Source organism: Ochlerotatus camptorhynchus, unplaced genomic scaffold, assembly GCF_037179485.1.
Source record: "Ochlerotatus camptorhynchus isolate MF236.1 unplaced genomic scaffold, CSIRO-AGI_Acam_v1.1 ptg000222l, whole genome shotgun sequence".
Classification (NCBI taxonomy): domain Eukaryota; kingdom Metazoa; phylum Arthropoda; class Insecta; order Diptera; family Culicidae; genus Ochlerotatus; species Ochlerotatus camptorhynchus.
Window position 1 is genome coordinate 3690281 of NW_027040712.1, and position 26641 is coordinate 3716921.

General features: G+C 40.7%; 1 protein-coding gene across 1 annotated transcript; it reads right to left on the reverse strand.

Moving 5' to 3' along the window:
* Positions 1–6855: 6855 nt before the first annotated feature.
* On the reverse strand, positions 6856–8064 carry LOC135703817 (transcription factor atoh8-like). Its single transcript, XM_065225143.1, has one exon. The coding sequence runs from the start codon at positions 7787–7789 to the stop codon at positions 7007–7009; it is 783 nt and encodes a 260-aa protein (XP_065081215.1). The 5' UTR covers positions 7790–8064; the 3' UTR covers positions 6856–7006.
* Positions 8065–26641: the final 18577 nt, after the last annotated feature.

Sequence of the window (26641 nt, forward strand, 5' to 3'; positions counted from 1 at the left end):
ATGTGCCATCCAGTAACTTTATACTTCTGGTGTAACCTTCCGCGAATGCAAATACTTCCCGAATATCATGGATATTATCCTCACCAAGTGGTTTTTGAAATTCTGAGCATCGCTCCTCATACTATTCAAAATGTCGAATATATTATTGAACAGTTGCAAGCAGGGTTACTTCCACTCACTTGCTATACAAAAATGATTTTCGGAATTATGAAATCATGATATGGTATAATGCTAATTAGTACTTGTAAGTTACAAGAAGAGGTCATGAAGTATATGTTTGACACATAAAATCTGTCAATATTGCTTTCATTGCGTCACAATCAGCGATTTTACGACTCGTGAGCGCTCACTCTGAGTGAACGCTCACGAATCATAAGATCGTTGATTGTGACGCTCTCGAAGCGAAATGAACAGGTTTTATGAGTCAAACACTTACTTTACACCAGGGTTACTTCCACTCATTTCGCTATAAAATTTTTTTTTCGGAATTATGGAATCATTGGATGCTATTATGAAAGTTTGTACTTGTGAAAAACAAGAAGAGGTTGGAAAGTATGTATTTGACACATAAAACCTGTCAATTTCGCTTTCAGTGCGTCACAATTAGCGAATTTATAACTCGTGAGCGTTCACTCAGAGTGAGCGCTCACGAATCGTAAAATCGCTGATTGTGATGCACTGAAAGCAATAATGACAGATTTTATGAGTCAAACACCTAGTTTACAACCTTATATTGTGACTTACAACTACTAACTAACATTATAATATCTAATGATTTCATAATTCCGAAATATATTTTTTTATAGCAAGTGAGTGGAAGCAACCCTGGTTGCAAGAACTCAGCAGTATGAACGGAATCCGTGAAATCAGCTTCATAGGAGCTTAAAAAATTCAAGGCTGACGCTACGCTGCCACTGATGGTTTGAACAGCCAGAATGACTTTCATTTTGCTGTTTTCGAAGTGGACATGTTTGTCACTTAAATTCTGTGATATTTTTATTCCCCGATATACTCCCATTTAACAGTTCCGGTTCTTGAAAGCAGTGTCTGCTGAGATTGCAAAGTATTACGCATCAGTTTAATCATGTGTACAACGTCCAATAGTACGCACACGTTATACTCACCAAATGGATGCGAAAACCTGGTTTTCAAATTCATTTCAATTGTGCCATAAAAAGTGAATGCTACTACTTTGACTCCAACTTCGTGCAGGTTGCAGAGGAAGGTATTTACAAGGTTCTTCTTTTCTTCGGCTTTTAGTCCATTGATTAAATAATATGCAATCGACACTTTCCATGCTTCCTCAACGCCAGACACCATGAAGACCAACGCCTCTTTTGCGGGGGCTAAATTTTCTCCCTGTGATGTTATACCACCATAGTTCACAGTACCATCAAATCGTTGACTATGCTTGTTCCATGTCACTTGCTGACGAATTGCCATTTCATCCATTAGTAGGCATCCATGTCCTTGCCCTGTTCTAACATCTCCTGTGCCTTCACTCGTAGAGCATCAACAGCCTGGCCACTTACACCTGGCTCACCTTTGACGTTGACGTACCATCGGTACCATTGTACGAGAGTGAGGAAGAGCATTTCGAAAAACCTTATACGTTTGTAAGCTCTTGGTGAGTAAAAGCAAATTTCCGTAGTGATTCGCTGTAAGGATTCTTTCTAAAAGTGTTTAGAACATTTATTTTACGAGAAATGAACGTATGAAAAGATATTCATAGAAAACCAATTTTTCTCATTCTCTGCTTGAACGTCAAGCAGTACAGTTCGGTCTTTGCTCGCTCTGTCGAGTTGTTCGAAAGTTCCTAGTTTGTTCCAAACATTCGCAGTTTAATCGCGTCGTCAGTAGTGTCGGTCGCTCCGTGTGATGGGAAGACAGCGCTCCCGGAGCAGGCTCCGAGAGAAAACGGAGAAGAAGAACAGCGGTGAGGGTAGCTTGAGTGTACCTATTTCGAATAGGTACGCTACTCTTCCCACCGATGTAGGGAATACAACCTCAGCCACGGTGAAGCGGTCAAAGAAGAGGAAGAAAAATCAAGGCCAGTCCGATGGTGCGAGTGGACGGGACGATGCCACCGCGACGAACGTCAGCGTCATTGGTGATTTCGGCGACGCCGTCGACAACGAAACTGCTGCCAGCCCGAGTGCAGCAAAAATGAAGCTTCCTCCACTGGTGGTGAAGCAAGTCCCACTCAACACGCTGATTGGCGATCTTTCATCGCTGGGCGTTGCAGCTGAGTTTAAGCTCGGCAGGATCGGCACCAAGGTGATGCTCCGAACAAAAGCGGAGTACGAAGTGGCCGTGAAACATCTGAAGGATACCAAGGCGGAATTCTTCACGCACGACATCCCCGGTGAGAAGCCCTTCAAGGTAGTCATCAGGGGTCTACCAAACTTCGACCCCAAGATGGTCGAAGCTGAAATCAACCGGTACAAGCTTGCCCCAATCGCTGTCTTCCGAATGACAAGGAGAGACGAAAACGTGAAGACGTACCCGGATTGTCTTTTCCTGGTGCACTTCCAGAAAGGGACAGTGACGCTCAATGCGCTACAAGCCATCCGATCAATCTGCTCCATCATCGTACGGTGGGAGCCATACCGTGGCGGCCATGGTGACGTAACGCAGTGTATGAGGTGCCTCAATTTTGGACACGGTACCCGCAACTGCAACATTAAGCCACGCTGCAGCAACTGCGCTCAAGAACACGCCACTTTCAACTGCCCTGCGGATGGAGCCGTGGCGATAAAATGCGCTAACTGTGGTGGTGCACATCAAGGTTCCGACAGACAGTGCTCCAAACGCGAGGACTTCAAACGCATCCGAAAGCAGGCGTCAAGCAACAATCAACCAGGACGCAAGAAGGACAAAACCCCATCATTCAGGACGGAGGATTTTCCGCCTCTTCGTGCTCCCCAGCAAAGGCAAGCGAATTCGCGGGTGCAACCCGCCCCCCCTCAAGAAGCTTCCGGTGATTTTGCTGGCCAAAGCTCTCCATCCCCCCCTGGATTCTGGAGACAACCAACAGCGCAAAACAACAACCCCGATCTGTTCTCAGCGGATGAACTGATGGAAATTTTCGTCAACATGTCCGGTGCTCTTCGTAAGTGCCGCAATAAGCCCGAACAGATCCAGGTGCTCGGTAAGTTCATCATCCAGTATGGCGTCTAAACCGCTAACTATCGTCACCTGGAATGCTTGCTCTGTAAGAGCAAAAGAGATTGAGCTTGCTGACTTCCTCCGCAAGCACAGCATCGACGTGGGCCTTCTAACCGAGACCCATCTAAAGTCCGGCGACAGCTTCTGGTTGCCTGAACACAACATTATCCGGCTTGATCGCACCAGATCCAGGGGGGGTGGTGTTGCGGTCGTCGTCAAGAAAGGAATAAAATACCACACTCTGTCCCATATTCGCACCTCTATCATCGAGGCCCTTGGTGTGGATGTGGAGTCGTCGACTGGATACGTCCAGTTCATCGCCGTCTACTGCCCTCGACAGTGTGCCGCCAGTAGTGGACTAGCGGCTAAATTTAAGAAGGACCTGTCCACCATCACCCGTACCGGTTCCCGCTTCGTTGTTGGAGGAGATCTGAATGCTCGTCATGAGGCATGGCGGAACTACCAGCAGAACCAGAACGGTCGTCTGCTGTTCGACCATTCGCAGCATGGGCTGTACTCCGTTTGGTTCTCGGACGAGCCAACATTCATCTCACCGGCAGGCAACCCATCGACGCTAGACCTGTTTCTTTCAAATACCGGCTTGTCCAAGCCGGTAGCCTTAAACGAACTCAGCTCCGACCATCAACCGGTGGTGGCTGAACTGGGATACAACGTAGCTGCTGCTCCAAGCCTGCGCAAGGACTACCATCGCGTAAACTGGGCCCAGTTTGGACGCGTGGTAGACAGGCACATCATCGACAACCCGCCGCTTGACTCCGTGGAGGACATCGACCGAGCGTTGGAAGTACTCCACCAAGCCATAACCGTGGCTGACGAGGCGTGCGTCCGACGAGTTCCTGTGAGGGGTAAGTTTATTGCTATTGATTCCCACACTCAACTCTTAATTCGCCTGAGAAATGTTCGTAGACGCCAGTTTCAGAGGACTGGAGATCTAGCGAGGAAACGTGAAATGGCCAATCTGAACAAGGAGATTGCTTCCAGAATGGTCTCACTCCGGAACGAAAGTTTCGGGCGGCTTGTCCAGAATCTGGACGACCGCTCCAGACCATTCTGGAAAGTTGCCAAGGTCTTAAAGACGCACCCTAAACCCTTTCCACCACTCAAAGATAAAAATGATGACGATCGGCTCATAATCACCCCTCAGGAGAAAGCAAATGCGATTGGTGAGCATATTGCCAAATCGCACTTGCTTGGCTCCAACATCCAAAGTCCGCTCGAAGTTCAGGTTGAGCAATGCGTACTCAACCTTGATTCCTCCCCTTGTGCCATCTCTCCGGAGGATAGAATCACAGTGGAACAGATTTGCTCAGCGCTGAAATGCACCAAAAACATGAAGGCCCCCGGGTTTGACGGAATATTCAACCTAGTGTTGAAAAATCTCAGCATGAAGGTTCACTCTCTGCTGGCTGCTGTCTTCAACAGATGCTTGGAACTGCACTACTTTCCAAGTATCTGGAAGACAGCGAAAATCATACCTATCCGCAAACCCGGGAAGGACCCAACGCTAGCTTCAAGCTACAGACCAATCAGCCTCCTTTCAGCGCTGAGCAAATTGTTCGAGAAACTCATTCTCAATTGTTTGCTCAAGTTTGTCGAGGAAAATAACATTCTCCTTCCGGAACAGTTTGGGTTCAGAAAGGGGCACTCCACCAATCACCAGCTAGTGCGGGTGATGAATAACATCCGAAGTAACAAAGCTGTATCCAAGTCCACAGCCATGGCATTGTTAGACGTTGAGAAAGCGTTTGATAATGTCTGGCACAATGGGCTTGTATACAAGCTTTGTAACTTCAACTTTCCATTACATCTGGTTAAAATCACCCGTAGCTACCTCCAGCAAAGGTCGTTTAAGGTATCGTTGAATGGTTGTCTTTCCGACACGTTTTTCATCCCAGCAGGAGTCCCGCAAGGCAGTCTGCTGGGACCCTTGCTTTACAGCATTTACACTTCCGACATTCCTCCCCTTGGAGACGGTTGCGTGTTTTTCCTGTTCGCAGATGATACCGCAATAGCCGTCAAAGGAAGGATGCCTCGCGAAATAACGAACAAACTTCAACGATGCCTTAACGCCTTTACTGATTATGCCACCACGTGGAAAATCAAAATCAATGCCTCCAAAACACAAGCGATCATGTTCCTCCATCGGCAATCGCTTAAACTGAAACCGGCTCCATCTTGTACTGTAATCATGGATGGCACAAGGGTTGAGTGGTCCGCCGAAGTAACCTATCTCGGGATGTTGTTTGACGAAAAGCTCCTATTCCGCTCGCATGTGGAGAAAACCGTAGTCAAGTGTTCCGCCTTGGTTAGGAGTCTGTATCCGCTGATTTGCCGCAGATCCCGCCTCTCAAGGGTGAACAAACTGGCCGTCTACAAACAAATCGTAGCACCTGCGATCCTCTACGCAGCTCCGGTGTGGGAATCATGTGCACAGACTCACAGGAACAAAATTCAGGTAGCTCAGAATAGAGTGCTGAGGATGGTTCTTGATCGTCCTTTCGACACTAGAATAACAAATTTACATGAAGAGCCAGGCATTGCCAAAATAGATTCCAAAATTAACGAAATTAAGACTAAATTTACACAAAAATGTAATTTATCTGAACATGCTTTGATAAGCAATTTGTATATAGTAGGTTAGGTGTATATAGTAGTTGTAGGTTAGTTGTAGTTGTAAATAGTAGTTATAAGTAGTCTCCTTTTTCCAATTCAAATCAAACCAATCCCACCAAGGTGGTCATACTTTAAAATAGGCCTGATAGGACTAGGAACTGTAAATAATAATTAAAATCTCAAATGTACCAAAGTTGAAAAGACGCATCTGTGTCACTTAACAAATTCATACATGTAAACCACACAATCACAAGAAATAAAGATCATTTAAATGGCAAAACCAATTTTTCAGGGGCCACCCTAACTTGCTTGTTTAAAAAAATAATAACTCATGAACCATAAGAGATGGAAGTTTGATGACTTCAGCAAAGGTGCCGCAAATTGATTGTTCTACATCTTTCTACAGCATTTCACTGATCTATCTCACATAATAAAAAAGTTTACATTTTCAATTCACCAATTTTATGGACCACCCTAATTTCACTAACATAAAAAATGGCCAAAACATATGAAGAAACTTTCCGCAAGACATCATATGCCTAAAATCAACTATTTTAGCGCAAACATCTTTGTCTTCCTAAATACGGCATTGGGACCATTGTGCAGCGCTCCCACACCCTCAAAGCGATACTGTGCGGTTTTTCTAGTTATAAATTTCTTACACACCACTTTTGAAGACTTAAAAACAAAACAGACATCAATGTTTAATCGAGACGTTTACTTAAAAAGTGACTGTCAGCAAAGTTGTAGTTGTAATTTCCTATGTATGCAAATATCAAGATTGAGCAAGAATGATTCGGACTGATTCGGAATTGATTGACATGTATGGAGCAAAATCGATCATTTGAACTACCCTACTAAGGATGCGTTCACATTGATTGGAATAAAAAAATCAGGTTATGAATTATGGTGAATATGAATGCTTTCATCTCATATATATTTTTTTCAAGTACATCCTCTTTGCAGAAATTTTGATTAATAATTAATATAAAATTCTAGCAATACATGGATATGTTCGGTTTCAAATACAAAGATATACACAACAACTTTACACTGCTTTTAAACTATTTTATTAAGCATAAAATTGATATGAATCAATGTCCCAACTCTTTTGAGATTCACCAATTTCACCTTAAGACTAGATTTGGCTTTGTTCGGAACTTATTCTACATTTGGTGCACATTCCTAAAACTATGGTCTTCTTTTACAGGAAATCCACTTCATAGAACCTTTGAATCTCGAAGCGCCCATCTTGATCATGGTTATTGTTACTATCACTTGCCGTTTCCGGACTGCTGCTGTCGAACAAACTGTAGGTAGTCTCGTCGGCACCTCTCTCGAGTAAATCACTTAGCGCATTGATATATGTCTGCGCCATTTGTAGAGTTTCAAATTTGGACAGCTTATGATCCGGCCCCAGCGTTGGAACGATTTCCCGCAATTTATCAAACGCTACATTTAAGCTATTCATCCGTTTTCGTTCCCTTGCGTTGGCCGCGAGGCGCCTTTTCTTCATGACGGTCGGACTCGGAGGCGTGATGGGATTATTTTTTGCGGTGTTTTGATCTAGTTTCGAGATTTTCGGGCACTTGGAGCCAGCAGCGGGCTCTGGATTCCGTCGTTTGTTTTTATTAGCACGTGCTTTCGGTGGTTTAATTGGGTCATTTGCGGGAACGGGGGTAATTGGTTGCTGGTTTTGGGTATCCAACAGTCGCTGATCCAGGTAATCATGTTTTGTCGTCGCCGCTGCCGTCGTTGTTGCCTGAACCGGAACGAAGCTTTCGCTGTCGATAATCATTTCCGTGAATGAAGACAACCCATAATTGACACTCGCATCATGACCCGTGAACGATGGGCTTGTGTCGCCCGAGGAACTGAAGCTGCGGTACAGGGACGCATCGGTTGAGTAATTCGGTAAATAGCCTTCCATCACCGTCAGCCCGTAGCCGCTAATGCGATCCAATCCAACCGTCGAGTAGTGGTCCATCGCTGCCGGCGCACTCAAATTATCATCACTCTTTTGATGTAGGTAGTCCAATTTTCCACCTTACTCTCGTGTTCAGCAGAGAGTGTGTTTTATGATTTATGCTCTCCTCTTTCACACCTCAGACCAATATCCTGCTTCCGATTGCGCGAACGTGTTGATCTCGTTTAAACACTGAAATGATCTTCTTTTTTATCACACCGGAGAGACTTGAACGAATGTTGAGTAAAAGCGACGAACGTCCTCAGTGGGGTTTAGGGCCAACGATCTGGCTTGGATGAGTGCATCGAACGTACTGTTATGGCATTCGATGTGCGCGAGCCACTTTTGCTCCTTGCTACATAATTCTCGCACTTTATCGGACAGGATCATCATCGGCGAATGTGAAACACATGGATGAACGCATATAGGGATGCGCCAAGGGCTCATCGATGCATGATGAAGAGTAGAAAACGACAGACGAGCAAGGAATATAAGCGGTTGAACAAGGAAAGGGGAAATAGGAATAATTGGAGCACATTTTATTGAAATTTTTCAGGGGTTCATTATTGACATCAGTGATGCGAGTAAGGGGTGGCTTAAGTTTTATAAAGCTGAAACAGGAGGACCTTTGCGCGTAAATAACGTTTATATATAAGTCGCGATGATCTGATAACAACATTTCTCGCACAAACATAGGATTGGATGGATTGCCATAAGAGGTCAGGTTAGGTCAGGTAAGGCATGTTTTGGAAGAAATTTGAAAATGCATACTCTAGACAATCAGAAAATTGCAACTAAGTCTATAAGATTAACACTGAAATTTATAGCGGCGGCGGTGGTGTAGTGGTAAGTACGATTGCCTTGCACTCCAATGGGCCTGGATTCAATCCCAGTCGGGGCTGCCGGAATTTTCTGTGGCATAAAATCTTTTACCACGCCTTCCATCGGAAGGGAAGTAAAGCCGTTGGTCCCCGGTCCATGAGTTAATGTAATGGGTCCAGGTGTGGGAGCTCTGCCTCCCTGGTGGTCGGTAGCATTGGTAGGGGAGAGCAGTTCAAAACTCACCAGTGGGGGTAAAATGACCCATTTAAATCAATTAGTCTAAATCTTCGAAACTGTTTCATAAAATGAGGTATACTTCAACAATTTGCTCATAAATCAGAGTAATTCACAGTTTTGTAATACAAAAATGCACCAAATAAAATAAAACTAAAGAAATATCAATCCCTTTGCCTTACAAGTAAACAATTGTGGTATTTCAATAAGCATTTACCAATCGCTTATAACCATGGTTTGTGAAAAGCATACTCCACCTGTACCGTACACAATTGAACTTTAAGATAACATCCATAATTTATAATACACATTTTCAAGCATTTAGCCAAGACTGTTCAAAACTTAGCTTGAGGGCAGAACGCACTTTGGAGCACGAATCAGCCATACCAAAAATATCAGCTTCCTGGAGCGGGCAAGTGAGAATCATGTCAAAATTATGTCAATACCACCACACACGTTACATAGGCTACAGCCGTTGGACGTTGCAGTGATGGGTCCGTTAAAGAAGCACTATTCTCAAGCAATCGACTACTTTATGACGCAGAACCCGGGTTTGTTTGACGAACATTCATTCTCAGGCGATGATTATGCTGCTGCTTCTCATTGTGATAGAAAAACAAGACAAGATTGAACTGATCAATTTCAATACTCATGATGAAACTGGTGTGGAACAACGAAAAGATGAACGATCTAGTCATGTAAAACTGTCTGAAATAAAACATACTAAAGCCCAAAATAATAAGGAATTACTCAACGAACTGATAGAGGCTGAAATTGCTACAATTGATTGCACTTTGATTCAGTCTAAGGAAATTTTGGGGATGGCCCAATGACCATGATCCTAATGCTTCGTGTATCGTCATTGAAATAAACAGTAGTGTGGATAATCAGCAAGTATTGTCCATAAATTCTACCATCGCAGAAAACGGAGAAATATCCAGCGTCTAAGAATAGGGTGAATATTTTTCTTCGGGGTTTTTTTTTAACAGGAAGAAGTTCATGAATTGGAGCCCAAACTACCGTATACGTGATAATGTTTGCACCATTGAGCAATGTCAAAATTAAAAAAAAATCTCAAAAATTTCGTTTCTGAGTTTTTTTTATTGCTGCAATTACGGCCTCCACATGTTTCCGGAATGCACGGCAGGTTCTAATAATGTAGTCTGGATCCATTTCTATCCAGGTACGGGTCAATGTTTGTCTGAGGCTTGCTGTACTCGGGTGGCGTTTAGCACAGGCCTTGGCCTTCATTACGCGCAATATTGAGTAATCCAGCGGATTGAGATCGGGCTGGATGGCGGCCACATATCCTTCGCCCAGAACGGAAGATGTTCCTGCAACCACTTCTGAGTGCGGTTCGAGGTGTGGCACGGAGCCCCATCTTGTTGAAATACAACATTTGGCTTTGGACCGTACTGTTCTTTGATCCACGGAAGAAAATACTTGCTTAAAATCTCGAAGTACACGCAAACCAAAAATCTATTACAATGAATGTTAGTTCCGTTTCCTATCATCCTCTGTTCATGAACATCGCAGCGAATGTTAGAAGTTGACCTTGCAGGCGATGTAATGTTTTTTTGCCTTTTTTATTTCGTGTTCTGTCTGTGCTTTCACCTACACAAGCAAGCATTTGCCTTGATTTTTATGCATAACATGGTAGAACGACGCACACCCTTGCCTCGAATCTCTCCAGCAGAAAAAGCATACGAAATCGAGTGTGAGAGGAAATGAGCGCTTCTTGTTTGCTTTTAGGCTATCCTTATTCAGAAGCATGGAGAGAGCAGTGGAGAAAGCACAGGTCTGATAATCGCAACGTTCGTTGTTCGAGTCCAGTCGGCAACCTTTTTCCTATTTTTTTTCGACATAATTAATTTACCTCACTAATACACTCTAAATTTTTCGGTCTCCAATTTTCTTGCATTGGACCGCAGCTAGGTATATCGCATCCTCGGTTCATGCGGTCTCCACTTACATCTTCTGATGATGAATCCCACATAATTGTAAGCGAATCTTACATCCACTGGTTGGGTGAAGACCTCCGTGTTGACCTTGTCGCCTTCTGGAATAAACACCGGGTCCATTTTTGTTTTTGCCATCGGAAGCCACCAATCCAAACACCATAACGCTAGCAGGATGCTTGGTCAGATACACGTTCTTGTGCTACGTCTTTTACCGGAAGAGAACTAATATACCGGTCGGTTCTGGAATTTGATACGGGATCGACGGTAAACATGCTCTCGTCGGTGGACAGGATTACCGGATTTTTTTGTTTAAGGAAGTTCAAGATTTTCTTGCAGCGTTCGACTCGTAGCTCCCTGATGCGGTTGGTAATCATGTGAGTTTTTTTTTCCGTGCCCTCGACTTCGCCCCGCAATCTTCCTTTACGATCTTCCGTGCCGTAAAGTCACTGATCCCGTGTTCCTTTGCCATTTTCCTTATTGAACGCACTGGATTCACCCGAATCTTCGTTTTGATAGCAGCGATAACCCTCGGAACCCGAGATGATCTCGGACGACCTGTGGTTACCTTTGCGGATAGTTGTCCTTTCTTTTTTCTGTCTTAAATCCTTTTCACGGTGCACCCGGACACTCCCATTGCGATTGAAATGTCAAATCACGAATACGCTGCCACTTTATCATGGTACTACCATAGAGGTAACTCTAAGACTAGAAGGTCCCGAAATAACGTGCTCAACTTTTTGGCTCAGCTCTGGTACTCTCTTCGGTCCCAAGCTAATCGATTCACCCCTCGAAACATAGGAAAAACCAATAACCCCTCATTTTATCTGTCAAACTTTCATAGCAAATCAAAACAAACATTGCGTAGTACTAGAATTTCGACTAGAATGGGATACGTTAATCATTTGCTTGGGACCAATAGGCTAGTCAAGTAGTGAGCCAATTTAAAATCGTTAGTTTCGTATTGATTGTTGGTACTACTGTCAAACTAAGTAAATCATTTTCTTTTATACACAGCCTACTACGGTATGAGCTATAGGTTACGTGCATGCAAAGAAAACCAAGGTATGCACAGGTGAAAAGGGAACCTTAAAAGGCGAACACGAAATTATTGCGACACATTCAACAGGGCATAACTTTTTTACCATTGTGTAAAAATCAACCAAATTTTGCACACTTTCTCATTGATGTGTATTGTGTACATGCTGTCAAACTCGAAGTCGTGTTTTTCGATTCAACGAAAATGGAGGTGAACCAACGCGAGTTAAGAGAACAAATTCTTTCCAAACACCTGGAATTTCCTGACCTGTCGCACCGGCAGTTGGGAAAAATGTTGAACATTCACCATTCAACCGTCTCCAGAGTGTTGAAGCGGTTCCAGGAGCGGTTGACGTTGGACCACGGCAAAGGAGCTGGAAGAAAACCGGGACCGGAGAACAAAAAGACGGAGGGAAAGGTGAAGCGGATGATTAAAGCAAATCCCAACGTCTCAAGCCGTGATTTGGCTAAAAAGATCGGCATGTCGCAGAGCTACGTCCAGAATGCAAAGAAGAGAGCTGGACTACATACATACAAGGTACAGAACTTCCCAAACCGCGATGAGCGGCAACAATCGACGGCTAAAACTCGGGCACGGAAGCTCTACGAGAAGATGCTGACAAAATATGGCTGCTGTGTGATGGACGACGAAACGTATATAAAAGCCGATTTTAAGCAAATTCCGGGGTTGGAGTTTTTCACCGGCAAGAGCAAGTTCGATGTGGACGACAAATTTAAGAAGAAGAAAATGTCGAAGTTCGCCTCCAAATATCTCATTTGGCAGGCCATCTGCTCTTGCGGACTGAGGAGTGAGCCTTTCGTGACAAAGGGCACAGTAAATGGCGAGATCTACAAATCTGAGTGCCTCGAGAAGCGCTTTTTGCCGTTCTTGCAGCAGCACGACGAAGCTCCGCTATTTTGGCCAGATTTGGCATCATGCCACTATTCTAAAAGTGTCCTGGAGTGGTATGAGGCCAATTCTGTCCATTTTGTTCCAAAGGACATGAATCCGCCAAACTGTCCGGAGCTGCGCCCGGTGGAGCAGTACTGGGCAATAATGAAGCGGGAACTTCGGAAGAGCAAGAAGACAGTCAAAGACGAGAAAGACATGTTAAGAAAATGGAAAAAAAAATGAGAAACTGGTACCGGATGACACTGCAAAGACTTTGATGGAGGGCATCAAGCGAAAATGCGTTCAATTTTACATTCAAGGCTCCATCGATTAACTTTTCTTTTGATTTTTGAAGTAAATATATGTATAAAAATACCCTAAAATTTTGGTTTGATTCTAAACATTATAAGAAAATTGGCATGACATTTTCGGTGTCGCAATAATTTCGTGTTCGCCCTTTATTTGTACGATGGTGCAAACATTATCACGCATAGGGTACTATTCTCAAGCAATCGACAACTTTATGACGCAGAACCTGGGTAAGGCTGTGACTGTGAGCGTTCAAAACTTAGCAAGTTTGGTGCAAAAAGCTTTTGTAGGAGCTGCGACCGACAGTGAAAAATGCATTGAGTGGATTTCGTGCTGCTAGTATTTGTCCGTTTGACGAAAATTTATTCTCAGGCGATGATTATGCAGCTGCTTCTCATTGTGATAGAAAAACAAGACAAGATTGAACTGATCAATTTCAATATTCATGATGATACTGGTGTGAAGCAACGAAAAGATGAACGATCGAGCCATGTAAACTGTGTAGGAATCACTCAATGAACCGATAGAGGCTGAAATAGTTTCAATTGATTGTACTTTGATTCAGGGCAACCATACTTTTGAATATAAAACCAGTAAATGATCCATAAAATTTTGGAAATCGTTCAATAAAAAACAAATACAAATAATCCATATCAATATGATCCATATTTTATGTAAAATTTAGCAACATAATTGTAAAAATGTACCGCTAAATTTCTAAAGAATGGACATTGAAATTGTACGAATTACCCATAAACATATTGCAATTGATCAATTACACATTCAACAGTGTACCTTAAACTAAAGAAAGAGCCCAACTAACAATTTTCACAATGTAAACGCTTTACTCATTTCATTTATACAGCCACAAGCTGTATTCAAACGTTATACGATATGACGAAACCTTTACTCAACCTCTATACAAGCAAATCTGGCGAACTTAGTCAGCTACTTATGGCTGTTGAGACGCTTGGGACAAGCTCTTATTGCATATCCATTAACGCTTATATACAGCTGTTATCCTGCTGATTAGTTGTGTGTGAACTTGAAAGGCGCTTATTCAACCTTTTCCGGGTTATCCAATAATCACTACACAGCTTTATGTTGAAGCCGGTTTAAATATTGTTTACGCTGTTTTTTGATGGAGGAATTTATTGAGTTTATTTTGCTGTAAATCAAATAAATCGAAATTAGTTACAAGCACACCGTCAAATTATTTACCCTGCACTGGACCTAGAATCGAACTCGAGAACACCGCATTGGAAAACGTTGACACTACCAACTGTGCTACGTCAACATTTTGAACTGATGTGAAAATATCAACAAGCCCTTCTTCAACAAAATCGCTGAGTAGAGGCTTTATAATAGTGCACTTGAATCACTTTTCTCAACTAGTTACTTCAGCTTTGTAAAGGAGCAGAGTAAAAGCTGTAAAACTGCACACGTCTAAAAATATACCTAGTTGACTGTAAAAATGCTTCCAAAGTAGCGCTAACACAGTTTATTAGCTGAGTACAGGTTGTTTAGTTATTGAAAAAACACTTTTGATTATTATGTTATTCAGCAAGATTGCACTATAGGAAATCAGGCGGTCAAAAATAGGAAAATTGACTTTTTCTAACTCAGTTTCTGGAATACTCTGTCAATAGTAAACACTTTGACGAAGAAGTTCCCAAAATTTTAGGTATCTACGATTTGTAGTTTCAGAGATATTCAACTTGAATGTTGAAAAAGCGCTGAAATCATACGCAAACTTGCGCCATTTGGAAATAGAGATTGCTGATAGATTAGCTGATTTTCATGAAATACATTATTTTCGTGTATGTGATGATTTATGTATTCCAATCAACCTAATTGTCCAAAATTGTTTGTAATCGTTTTTACAACGCTCCAAACTTTCCAGGTGAGTGGGACAATTATGTCAATTATGAACAGCTTCTTTTTCTTCCACAGCCTTTCCATTTAATTTACATGTTAACCGGTTGTCCTATTATCGGCTTTTCTAAATTAGCTGCATTATGTAAAAATCTGGCATGACAAATTTGTTCAGACATCAAAATGTAATCAGTTTGTTGCTGATTAACCAAGGAATCGTTTAAATACATCTAACAAGATGTTCTGCTGGGATAATTCAGTGTCATTGCCGTTTGAAAATGGGTTGCCGAAAATAGTCTTAGGTGCCGAAGCCAACATTTGCCCTATTCTCAATTTTCACAATGAAATTATTTGTTATAATGAAATATGTTGTTGAACAACGGACCTAATTTAGTTGTTGATATAAAAAGCAAAACAGCACGATGTATTAAGAATGTATTGTGATGGTGCGTATATGATCATTTATATTTAAACCTGTTATTTGTGGGCTTAATTATGTATCAAAGGTAGAATAAAGCATCTGCTACCCAGTATTCCTACCTATCATTCAAGACTTGTTGAAGCTACTTATATTTCAATGTCAGCATCTTATATAAATTGTTATGGGCTATTTCTAGTTTCATCGCACATGGATATTAGATTTATTTTTTTTTTCATTTTTTGACCTGAAGCTAACTTATAGCGAAAACGTTCAAAAAGCTTTCAAGAATATTTGTGAAAAATATCATATCCACGTGGAAAACCAAACACGACTGCATGATAAAATTTACAAACTCGTCAGTAAATACAAGGAGAAGTGGAATTAATCTCAACGATAAAAAGAGAGATTTGATTCAGATCATCGGAGTTGGCTCAAATCTAATTTGCCATCAAGGAATTCATCGAAGAGGAGCAGAACGTTCTTTCAACATCAAAACAAGGGAGACCTTCAAAGTAGTTTAATAAGCTGAGCGAAAGAAGCAAGCGTCGTCTCGTCGACAACGAGGAAGTAAATCCAAAGGTGGACAGCATCGAGAAGGCTTTATTTATTACGCGACGGACTGCCTATAATCTACGGGACTTTAATCTGTTAAGGTCATTGTACACCTTATTAAAACCCAAGAACATTTAAAGAAAATATACGCGCAGTTAACAGATGAACGTGGAATGATGTCACCTGAAGAAGCATTTAGTATGTTCATTGAAGCTGGCTTAAGCAAAAGTCAATAGAGGCACCATCAAGATTTCCACCATACAACGTTATCGGGACATTTAAAAAGTATGTGCCCCTCCAATTCAATCCATTGAGGAAACTGCGTCCAAAATAAAGGTGAAACTACAGACTCTGTTGGAACATACAGTCCAACGAATCATCAAAGTTATTGAGATGGAACTCGACGAGTTTATGACATCAAATAACCAGAAATATGCAGAATTGATTATATTGAGTAGTTGGGGCATGGATGGTTCAACCAGTTATTCCCAGTATCATCAAAAACTGCCAGACGAATGTCAAGATGATTCTGATGTATTCTCATCAACACTCTCCAATACGGTTATATATGGTGAAGAATCCGAACAAAATTATGTGGTTTACCGCATGCCTAAAAACATTCGGTTTTGTGGGCCATTCATCCTGCAATTCGTGAAAGAGAGTATAGAGAAAAATTTTGCTACAAAACAAGACGTGGAGAAAGAAATGCAAGAACTTATACCAGTGAAATTTGATCTATTAAACGGAAACACAATCTTAGTTGATTTTAAATTTGCACTAAGTATGATTGACGGTAAGGTGTTAAGATATATTTGTGGTAGTTCATCAGTGCAGAACTGTCCTATTTGTGGGGCAACTCCAAACGTGATGAACAACAAAGACAAATAAGAAGAAGGATTTCTATACAAAGTAGATACCCTAGTCTATGGTATATCTCCACTTCATGCATGGATTCGCTTCTTTGAATGAATGCTGCATATTTCGTATCGTATGGATATAAAGCAATGGGAAGTTTTACAGTCATATAAAGAACAGTATTTGCAAAGAAAAAAACAAGTAACTGCGCAGCTTTATGAAAAATTTGGAGTCATCTTTTGAGCAGCGTTTAAAATATCAGGAATATTCCGGGAAAAATTGATGCCTATTGCAAAGACACATACCGACTTTATCTCTTTTTACATGATTGGTATAAAATTCCTGCAACCGTATATAAAGTACTTGCTCATGCTGGAGAAATAACAATTCATTCGCCAGCTCCTCTTCGAATATTAGCAGAAGAAGCAGTAGAAAGTCATCATAAACATCTGAAAAAATATCGAACTCACCATGCTAGAAAACGATCCAGTGTCGAAAATTTACATGATGTCTTCATTCGGGTAATGAATGAATCAGATCCATTCATTAGTACCATTTGGATGGAGAAAAGTAGACAAACAAAAAAGCATTGAGCTATCCCGATATTGTCAAAAGTTTTATGATATTCCAAGATTCTGAAAACTGCTCAACAGTCTGTGATGAAAACTTTGGAAGCTGTTGACGAATTTTGGAAGCTGTTGACGAAGTTGTAGAAGATTTAGCTAGATAATATCAGTGCCGAAAAATAAAAAATAAAATAAATGTACACTACCAGTTATTTTTTTTTTATTATAGTCACTTTAACACTCTTGGGTCATTCGTGACTTGTCCGGGGAGAGATTTTAACTCGTAACTTTCGCGTGAGAGGTACGGATGTTAACCACTACGCCAGAGTCGTCCCCGCAAAATTTAATTTTAATCCCCCCATTTTTCACTCATTATGTTACCTATCTTATAACTGAAATAAACTAGGAAGAATGAATATAACCATTCATTTCAATGGAAGCTATGTTGTAAAATTCACAAAATGTTGCGCGTAAGTAAATGTTACAGAAAAAAAAATTAAAAAAAAATATCATTAAAGATCAACTAAGCCTTTATCAAAAGTTATTCGTGAATCATCAAAATTTGTTCTTCGTCATTCAGTTAGTAATTACAACCATTCAACATCTTACATTGAAGCAAAAACGAAGAAAATAATTTTGTCCGCCTGCTTGTATGGAAATTTCCCATAGTGGATTGGTTGGTTGTGTAGAAGCCATCAAATGAGTAACATATTCACGTTATTAGCTTTGTTTTGCAGCTACAAGTTGAAAGTTGATTAGCATGTGTATAAAAGTGACATTAGCGTTTGTTGGCTGTTGTTATTCAGTGCGACTGACAAATTGAATAACGGTTGTTAAAAAGTTGAGTAATCGCTCTCCAAAACTATTTTGTTAGCTTCTTTTTATAGGTGTATCTGTAGCTTTTTTTCAGCTACTTTACAGCACAACGCTGAAAAAGTTGGCTTATAAAGCTGAAAGTGTTATGCATAGAAAATCAAGTTTGCGCACTTAAAAATATAGCCATGTTCGGATTAATGAAAGCAACATGCTCAGAGCAGTCTCGTTTTGGACAGCTTGAAGCTGAAATAGGTTTTATTAAACTAATATAAAATCTAAACCAATCTTAATGCTTATGATAAAACCTAGCTGAAGCTGAATCAAGGTGTCCAAAATGAGACTGCTCTGAGGATGTTGCTTTCATTAATTCGAACATTCTTGAAGAACAACATCGGATATAACCTCAAAATGTCAGAGGGATCAACACCACCGTTGAGTGAAGAACAGAACAGCGATCGAAACTGTACGCTTTGTGAAGGCCATGACCACTAGACTGATGCAAAATTTGAAATTTTCGCTCCACAGTGTTCAAACGGTTTCAAATCGGGTCCTGATTTGCCTCCGAAAGTTTAAACTCATTTGATAAGAAACTGACTTGGCACAAACCATTTGAAGTTTATATGGAAATTACTATGGGAAAACAAAACTTTTTGTTCATTGTCTTCTAACCTTTTTACATATTGTACTGTTAACAAATTCTACGGCTATTATTATGGGAATTTTTATCAGCTACAACTTTGCAGAAAATCGTTTTTCAGCCAAACGTCAAATTAAATTGTTTAAGAGATTGATAATCTTATGGCAAGATAAAGCAACTGTAATGTTGCCTTCTGAACAGTTGATTGAGCATAATCATAAGACATCAGTTACTTGAATCATTAATATTTTTTGTTCCTTACATTTGATCGAAAAGTGGTCTTGAGCAAAGTTGTAGCTGAAAAAAATTTCAACAAGATAAGCTATCCTTTTCTAAAGTAGAGTGAACTGATGAATTTTGAGATAGATATGAACCGAAATTATGGTTTCTTCATAGAAATTCCCATATAAACTTCAAATGGTTTGTGCCAAATCAGTTTTCTCACTAAATGAGTTCAAATTTTGAGAAGCTAATCAGGGCCCAATTTGGAATCGTTTGAGCACTGTGGAGTGGAAATTTCAAATTTTGCATCAGTCTAATGACCACGTAGATGATATGGTTCAGTGTGGTGTCTGCGATTTCTGGACCCATTATAGTTGTGCTGGTAAGACAACAACTGTAAAGGAGGTTCCGTAGACGTGCTCGAAGTGCACAAATATGCTGAAGGTGCCAAAAGGAACCAAGAAGTCTGTCCCAAAGAAACCACCTAGCAGAAAGAATAGTGCGAGGAGTGATGCCGGATACGAATCTGGAAAAAGAAGTACCAATGAGGTCAGCCTGGAGGAGTCTCTAGACCAGTTGCAGCAATGAAGAAAGCTTCTTAAGAATACTATTATAGAATCTTCTTTTGGAAGCTAATTCTAGACGCTTACAATTGCAATATGTTTATGTATAATTCCAACAATTTCAATGCTCATTCTTAAGAAATTTAACGGTACATTTTTTACAATAATGTTGCTAAATTTTACATAAAATATTGATGATATTGATATTTTTTATGTATCATCCACACTGGATCATTTGGATGTTTTTAATGGAATGTTTTTGAATATTTTATGGATCGTTTTATCAATTCTAAATGTGCATACTTAAGGCTGCCTTGATTCAGTCTAACGAAATTTTGGGGATGGCCCAATGACCATGATCCTAATGCTTCGTGTATCGTCATTGAAATAGATAGTAGTGTGAATAATCAGCAAGTCTTGTCCATAAGTTCTACCAACGCAGAAAACGGAGGATAAATATCCAGCGTCCAAGAATATGGTGAATATTTTTCTTCGGGGTGTTTTTATCAGGAAGAAGTTCTTGAAAATCTTTATATCCAACATAGCATACTACTGAAGAATTCTCCGAAAATTCCCTTGGAATTATGCTCCGAATTCTTTTTTTCTCTTAAACTTCTTAAAACTATCCTCAGAATTCCTTTAAATTTTCTTGGAGTCCTCTTCAGAATTCTTTGGGAATTAACTTCAGAAATTTGGATGTATTTTCATTCAAATTCCTTTCGAATCCTATTCAGGATTTACCAGGATTTCTCTTGGTATTCAGATTTCACATAGAGTCTAGAGTTCCTCAGGACTTGGAAGCAGATTATACTTGATGTCTTCCTCACAGTTCGTCCCAGAACTCCCTTGGAATGTGTTCTTTAGAAATGATCATCCAATTTCAAAAGCCTTGAAAATTATGCAAGGTCCTTGATGTTCAAATTTGTTATCTAGGAAAATACCTAGGAAATAGGTTCTTGAAAGTTTGTCCAAGTATAATTATATCTAAGTCCTGTATTTCAAAAAAAAAATGTGTGTACATTTAAAATTTTTGAAAATGTTTTTGTTCTAGCACCTGAAAAAAAAACAAGTTAAGCCTGAGATTGACCAGCTAAAGGCTAAAAGTCTCTATATAAAAAAGTAAAGGCTCTGAATTTTAAAATTTATTTTGTTACTGAAGATAAATTCGATAAATGTTTAGTTCAATGAGCGAATGAAAATAACAAGGAAAGTTAAGTCTTTGCATAATAAAATTATTTGTATTATTTTAAAAATCCTTAGTAAGAACATTTTAAAATTCCCTGAAAATTCCTGGTTTTTCCAGAAATAAATAAAATTCCCTGAAAATTCCTGGTTTTCCAGGTTCTTCCAGGTAGTAGACACCCTGAATTTCTATAGTAAGGTTTTCTTATTATTATTCTTATTCTTCTTATTATTCTTATTCTTCTTATTCTTCTTCATCCTGACAAGAAATCGTCATCCTGACAAGCCATTTGAGCCGTATTTATCTTTCTATAATTTGCTGATTTGTCTCTTTCTCAAACCAGCAAATTTTCATCGAAAGTGTTAAGAAATTGTTGTCTGGAATTTGACCTAGTGACCGTTTGACCTAGTGACCATTCGGCCTACTGACCTTCAGCCTAATAGCCCAGCATCCCACCCGGAGCATTCAATATAACCTGTTTGATATATCTCATGACAGGTCCTGGTATAAATTAATGATATGGATAATGATGTGGTCGATGGGTCCGTGATACTCAACCACCAGGTGTCTTGTTTTAAAGACTCCATTGATTTTAACATCAACATCACATAATTCAGATAGCTCTACCTTTGACATATCGAGTTATAGAATCAAAATAACACAACATAGATCATCGACCAAAGTAGCCAGTGACTTGTAGAAATATCGACATATGGAGAGTACGATACATGAGGAAATGAAGGGACCACAGAATCCATCGAGATATAGAAAATATCGAGTTGTGGAGAGTTGACTGAATTTTCCAATTGACACACAATTTTTACTCAAATTTTACACATCACACATGTTTATGTTTGATCCAATCTCTGATCAATTGAAAGTTATATTATCAACATATGAAGAGAACAGCCAGTAACTAACAGTGCTGCCCAAGAGACAGCATTCTTAACGACAATAATGTCGCCAAATGAAGGCCGATGACCAAAGAATCAACTCTGCAGAAGACCATACGCGTCTATAATGCAACAACGAAAAGTAATTAATTTTTGCGGCAAAGTGGTACTTCTTTGGCCGCTGCATGAAACTTAACATTAATATAAATTGAATAAAATTTAAAAAATCGATTAACAAAAATCTAAAAATAAAACATAAACATACATAGTGCAACCAGGAGCTACAAATTTTCAGCTACAATTCACACGTCAAGATGTTAGGGGGCTGAGAGGTTTCAAAGTTGAATGAATTCGGTTGTGCTCTGAATTTGCGGGAGAATTTTGAATGCTATTACCAATTTACCTAAGCAGAACAACTTTGTCCAAGACTGCAGATCGATTAAACTTCTGAGCTTAGCGCATACATGCAGGCGTATATGTGGAACACTTGGTCTAAAGTGAAAGATTCGTAACTTTTAGTACAAAGATCAAATTGATTAGCAGTCTTGGACAAAATTGTTTTGCATAGTATTCTCAATCTAAGTCCGAGATTTGGTGAAATTTTAGCAATATTTGGATTTTTGGTAAGCAAATTAATATGATCGTTTTGTTTTTGTATAAAATTCTCCCGCAATTCGAGGTTATAACCAAATTCGTTCAAATTTTCAAATTTTGCACAGTTGTAGGGGACCACCCTACTGCTCATATTCGTATCCGGATAGTAAAAGCACTATTTCAATTTTTAACCTTCTCCGCAACCAGTTCTGCTTCCCACCAGCGCCGTAGCTTCGATCTTCCCTTGGACCTTCCTCATCTTAATGAGGAAGCAACAATTAGCTGATTGGTTTACGCAATTTTCGCGATCGGCTGCCCCTTGTTTGTACGAGATCAATCCCAACCAACCGTAGATGGAGGAGCGATCATCGCTCGTTCAGTGCCCTATAGCGGCATACGCCCAAATTACAGACAAACTCACGGGATATGGGAGATACATGCAAACATTAACAGGCTTGATCATCATCGTCATATAACGTAACATTTGCAGTTACAGGGTCGATCGTTCAGTCGATTGGTTGGTTGGTTGGTTGCTCAGAGGTCGGAGGCGTTTGTATGTTTTTGTTTTTATTCCTACGCTACTCTATGCTTGCGTATTTCCCATTCGTACCCTCTCCAGAGGTTCGTTCAATGATAGAACGGATTCGGAGAAATTGAGCAGCAGCATTTTTGATTCATTATTGGCTTGTTTACGGAGATTTAAATTCCCAAACAATTAATTAATTATGATTGTTGCTGCCGGTTGGAATGCTTTTAACAAGGTTCTTTGGATCATTGCAGTTTGAAGCTGAGGGATGATACAAAAATATGGTATATCATTCATGGAAGTTGTGTGTACTGTGTGATGGTTTTGATTTCAGACCTATGATTACGCACAGTACGCACAGGTTCTCCCCATGTCACGGTACTTGTTCTAGGAATAGCACCATTTCTGTAAGCAATCTCCGTGGGAATTTAAGCATAGTTTGCGAGAAGGGCTTCGCCATATGGCTACCTTTCTCAGCATTAACTAGCATCCCTTCTGTCGCTATGATCTACGCTACTCACATTATCACAAATTAATTGCATTGCTAATTATGCACACATCTAACATATGGTCCAACCACATCAAAGTGAAAAAGTCAACCGTTTCAGGAAAATTCGGCGCCCAATATTAAATCTTATCATCAAGCTTTCCTAACCTCCAAGCAGTGTCGCATAGTTACGGCAAGCGGTTTAAAATTCACTTCACCAGCTGTCAACGACCGGCGTCGGTAAGCGACAATCAACCTGGTGTTGGCTTGAGGTATCTGGTCTTGTCTCAGTCGCGTGTCTTCCTTCAAGCTTGAAGCTGAAAAACCCCGAAGAAATGTATAACTCACGTGGGGTTTTTTACTCCCTTCTATCGTTATGTACGCGGCGTGAAACAACCTACCGTGGCCTTAAGCGTGGACAGATGTTCAACGGAGTTCATTGAAGACACGTTCCACAGTAGTATAGAAACAGGACTCTCTTCGCGGTGTTCCGAAGTGTGTCCAGTTCACTGATGAATGTATTTTTTTCCTCGTTCTGTCTGGCGCTGTCTTTCCCTACAACAAATGCAAAAAGCCCACAAGTATAGAGTATAGAACCCAACCCAGTCAGGCATATGGCGAAACGCGTGCTCTCATTTTATTTTCATTAACCCACACTCCCTTCTCCGGTTGTTGTCCTGTTGGTTGTTGTTATTTTTTTCTCATGTTTGTTGCTTTGCTACTTTCTTTGATCTACGATAAAGTCAATCCTACGCTATCTTCGAAGTCATTTATTATATCCTCGGATAGACAAGGCATCGCAGCGCATAAGGATGGGCGGTGGAATGATGACGAAGCTGAATGCTTGGGCGAGTTTAGTAAGTGGCTAAGTATAATACTGGAGAGAGTGAAAATTAGATTACGAATACGTATATTTGGTGAATGCCGTAGCAAATTTTATATATTTGAAAGAATAATATCGTTTAATGTTGCTTTGTGTGTAATTTCAAAGACGATGAAATTATTGTTGGCAATCCTAAAACAAACCTTAACAAATACCGTATGGGGCTGTTCATAAGCTACGTAGACAGTTTTTTAGGATTCTTGACCCCCCCCCCCCCCCTGCGTAGACAATTGTCCATACAAAATTTCTTAAATTAGTATGGGCCGTGTATAATTATCAACCCCCCCTAAACTGTCTACATAGTTTATGAACAGCCTCTAAGCGTGATAATGTTTCCACCATTAAGCAATGTCAAAATTTAAAAAAAAAATCTCAAAAATTTCGTTTTCGAGTTTTTTTATTTATTCAAAGGGGGGATGTTTCTCAGAGTCTTAAACTATGTTAATCATCGATCGAGTTTCCACTTGCTGCAATTACGGCCTCCACACGCTTCCGGAATGCACGGCAGGTTCTAATAATGTAGTCTGGATCCATTTTTCTCCAGGTACGGGTCAATGTTTGTCTGAGGCTTGCTGTACTCGGGTGGCGTTTAGAACAGGCCTTGGCCTTCATGACGCGCCATATTGAGTAATCCAGCGGATTAAGATCGGGGCTGGATGGCGGCCACATATCCTTCGCCCAGAACGGAAGATGTTCCTGCAACCACTTCTGAGTGCGGTTCGAGGTGTGGCACGAAGCCCCATCTTGTTGAAATACAACATTTGGCTTCGGACCGTACTGTACTTTGATAAACGGAAGAACATACTTACTTAAAATCCCGATGTAGACCTCCGTGTTGACCTTGTCGCCTTCTGGAATGAATCCCGGGTCCATTTTTTTGCCTTCGGAAGCCACCAGTCCAAACACCGTAACGCTAGCAGGATGCTTGGTCAGATACACATTCTTGTGCTCGTCGGCTCGTCGGAAGAGAACTAATATACCGGTCGGTTCTGGAATTTGATACGGGATCGACGGTAAACATGCTCTTGTCGGTGAACAGGATTACCGGATTTTTTCCCTTAAGGAAGTTCAATATTTTCTTGCATCGCTCGCCCCGCAATCTTCCTTTACGATCTTCCGTGCCTTTAAATCACTGATCCGTGTTCCTTTGCCATTTTCCTTATTGAACGCAGCGATAACCCTCGGAACCCGAGCTGACCTCGGACGACCTGCGGCCGCCTTCGCGGATAGTTGTTCTTTCTTTTCTCGGTCTAAAACCCTTTTGACGGTCCACCGGGACACTCCCACGGCGATTGAAATGTCTTTTTGCGACATTTGCGCGTGGAACAAATCACGAATACGCTGCCACTTCGTCATGGTGCAACTGTCAAACTAAGTAAATCATTTTCATTTATACACAGCCTACTACGGTATGAGCTATAGGTTACGTGCATACAAAGAAAACCAAGGCATTGTATGCACAGGTGAAAAAGGTACCTTATTTGAACGATGGTGCAAGCATAATCACGCATACGGTAAACCTCGGGTTACACAGAAAGGGTTGTCCATATGGAAGTCAGAAGAATCTGATATTGTCGTATTTTTTTAATTCGTTTAAAAACAGTGCAATTCCAACTATCAACATTTATCGTAACGTGGGAATAACGGTATAAGATCTACAACCGAAGAGTTCAAATAGTAACCAAAGGTACTTGTTACGTGTTTCGCCATGTTGATGGTGACAAGATTTGGGACACTCTACCGATATCAGCACATACTTTTAAAAGAACAGAGGAAGCACTGTGTCCTAAACGGAAGCCAGACTGAACGTGGCGCAGAAGGATGAAATCTTCTTCTTAATTTTTTTATAAATAAAAATGAAATGGTATTCTGGGAATCACCATGAACCCTTCGTACTACAACCCTGGAAAGTTCATCACCTCTGCATACAGTCCACTATTCTTTGTGTCGTTGACTACAACTGCACTACATCCCGGACAGATAGGCAGGAGTTCGTTGTTTACAGCGTGGTCATCTCAGCAACTTCTACCAAACACACATAGGCGTCACTCACCGATCGGCCTGCGGGAAAGGATAATCGGCAGTTATCTCTTATCAGGATCGTGGCCGAGAGATCGGTATGTTCACTGGAGCGGGATGGAACTTACGAACCCCAAATTCATCGCACGTCAGCTCAACCTGATCGTCGCTGGGAGATGTAGGTATTGGCTATCGATTCGTCAGTCGATCGGGGAACCTTACGTAGTTTTACACTTCTGACTGGAGTTAAGTAGATTAAGTAAATAAATGTTAGTATAATCGTTCAATAAATGTTTTTCGCGACGCGTGTGCTCATCAAAAAGGCGAGAAAGGAGACCCCGCGCAAACTGAAGAGGAGAAGCCTGATTACGGATTCGTCATTCCTATGGTTGGTGAAACCCCAATTTCACGTAAAGTGCACGACACGTAAAGTGTATGTTCATTCAGTATTAGTATCTGTAATTCATAATCGTTTAACGAATCATTCGTCCGGTGAATCCAGAGACTAAATACAAGACACGCTTATTA

Coding starts and splice junctions, on each gene's coding strand:
- LOC135703817 (XM_065225143.1), bottom strand. CDS start 7,789: ATGGACCACTACTCGACGGTTGGATTGGATCGCATTAGCGGCTACGGG.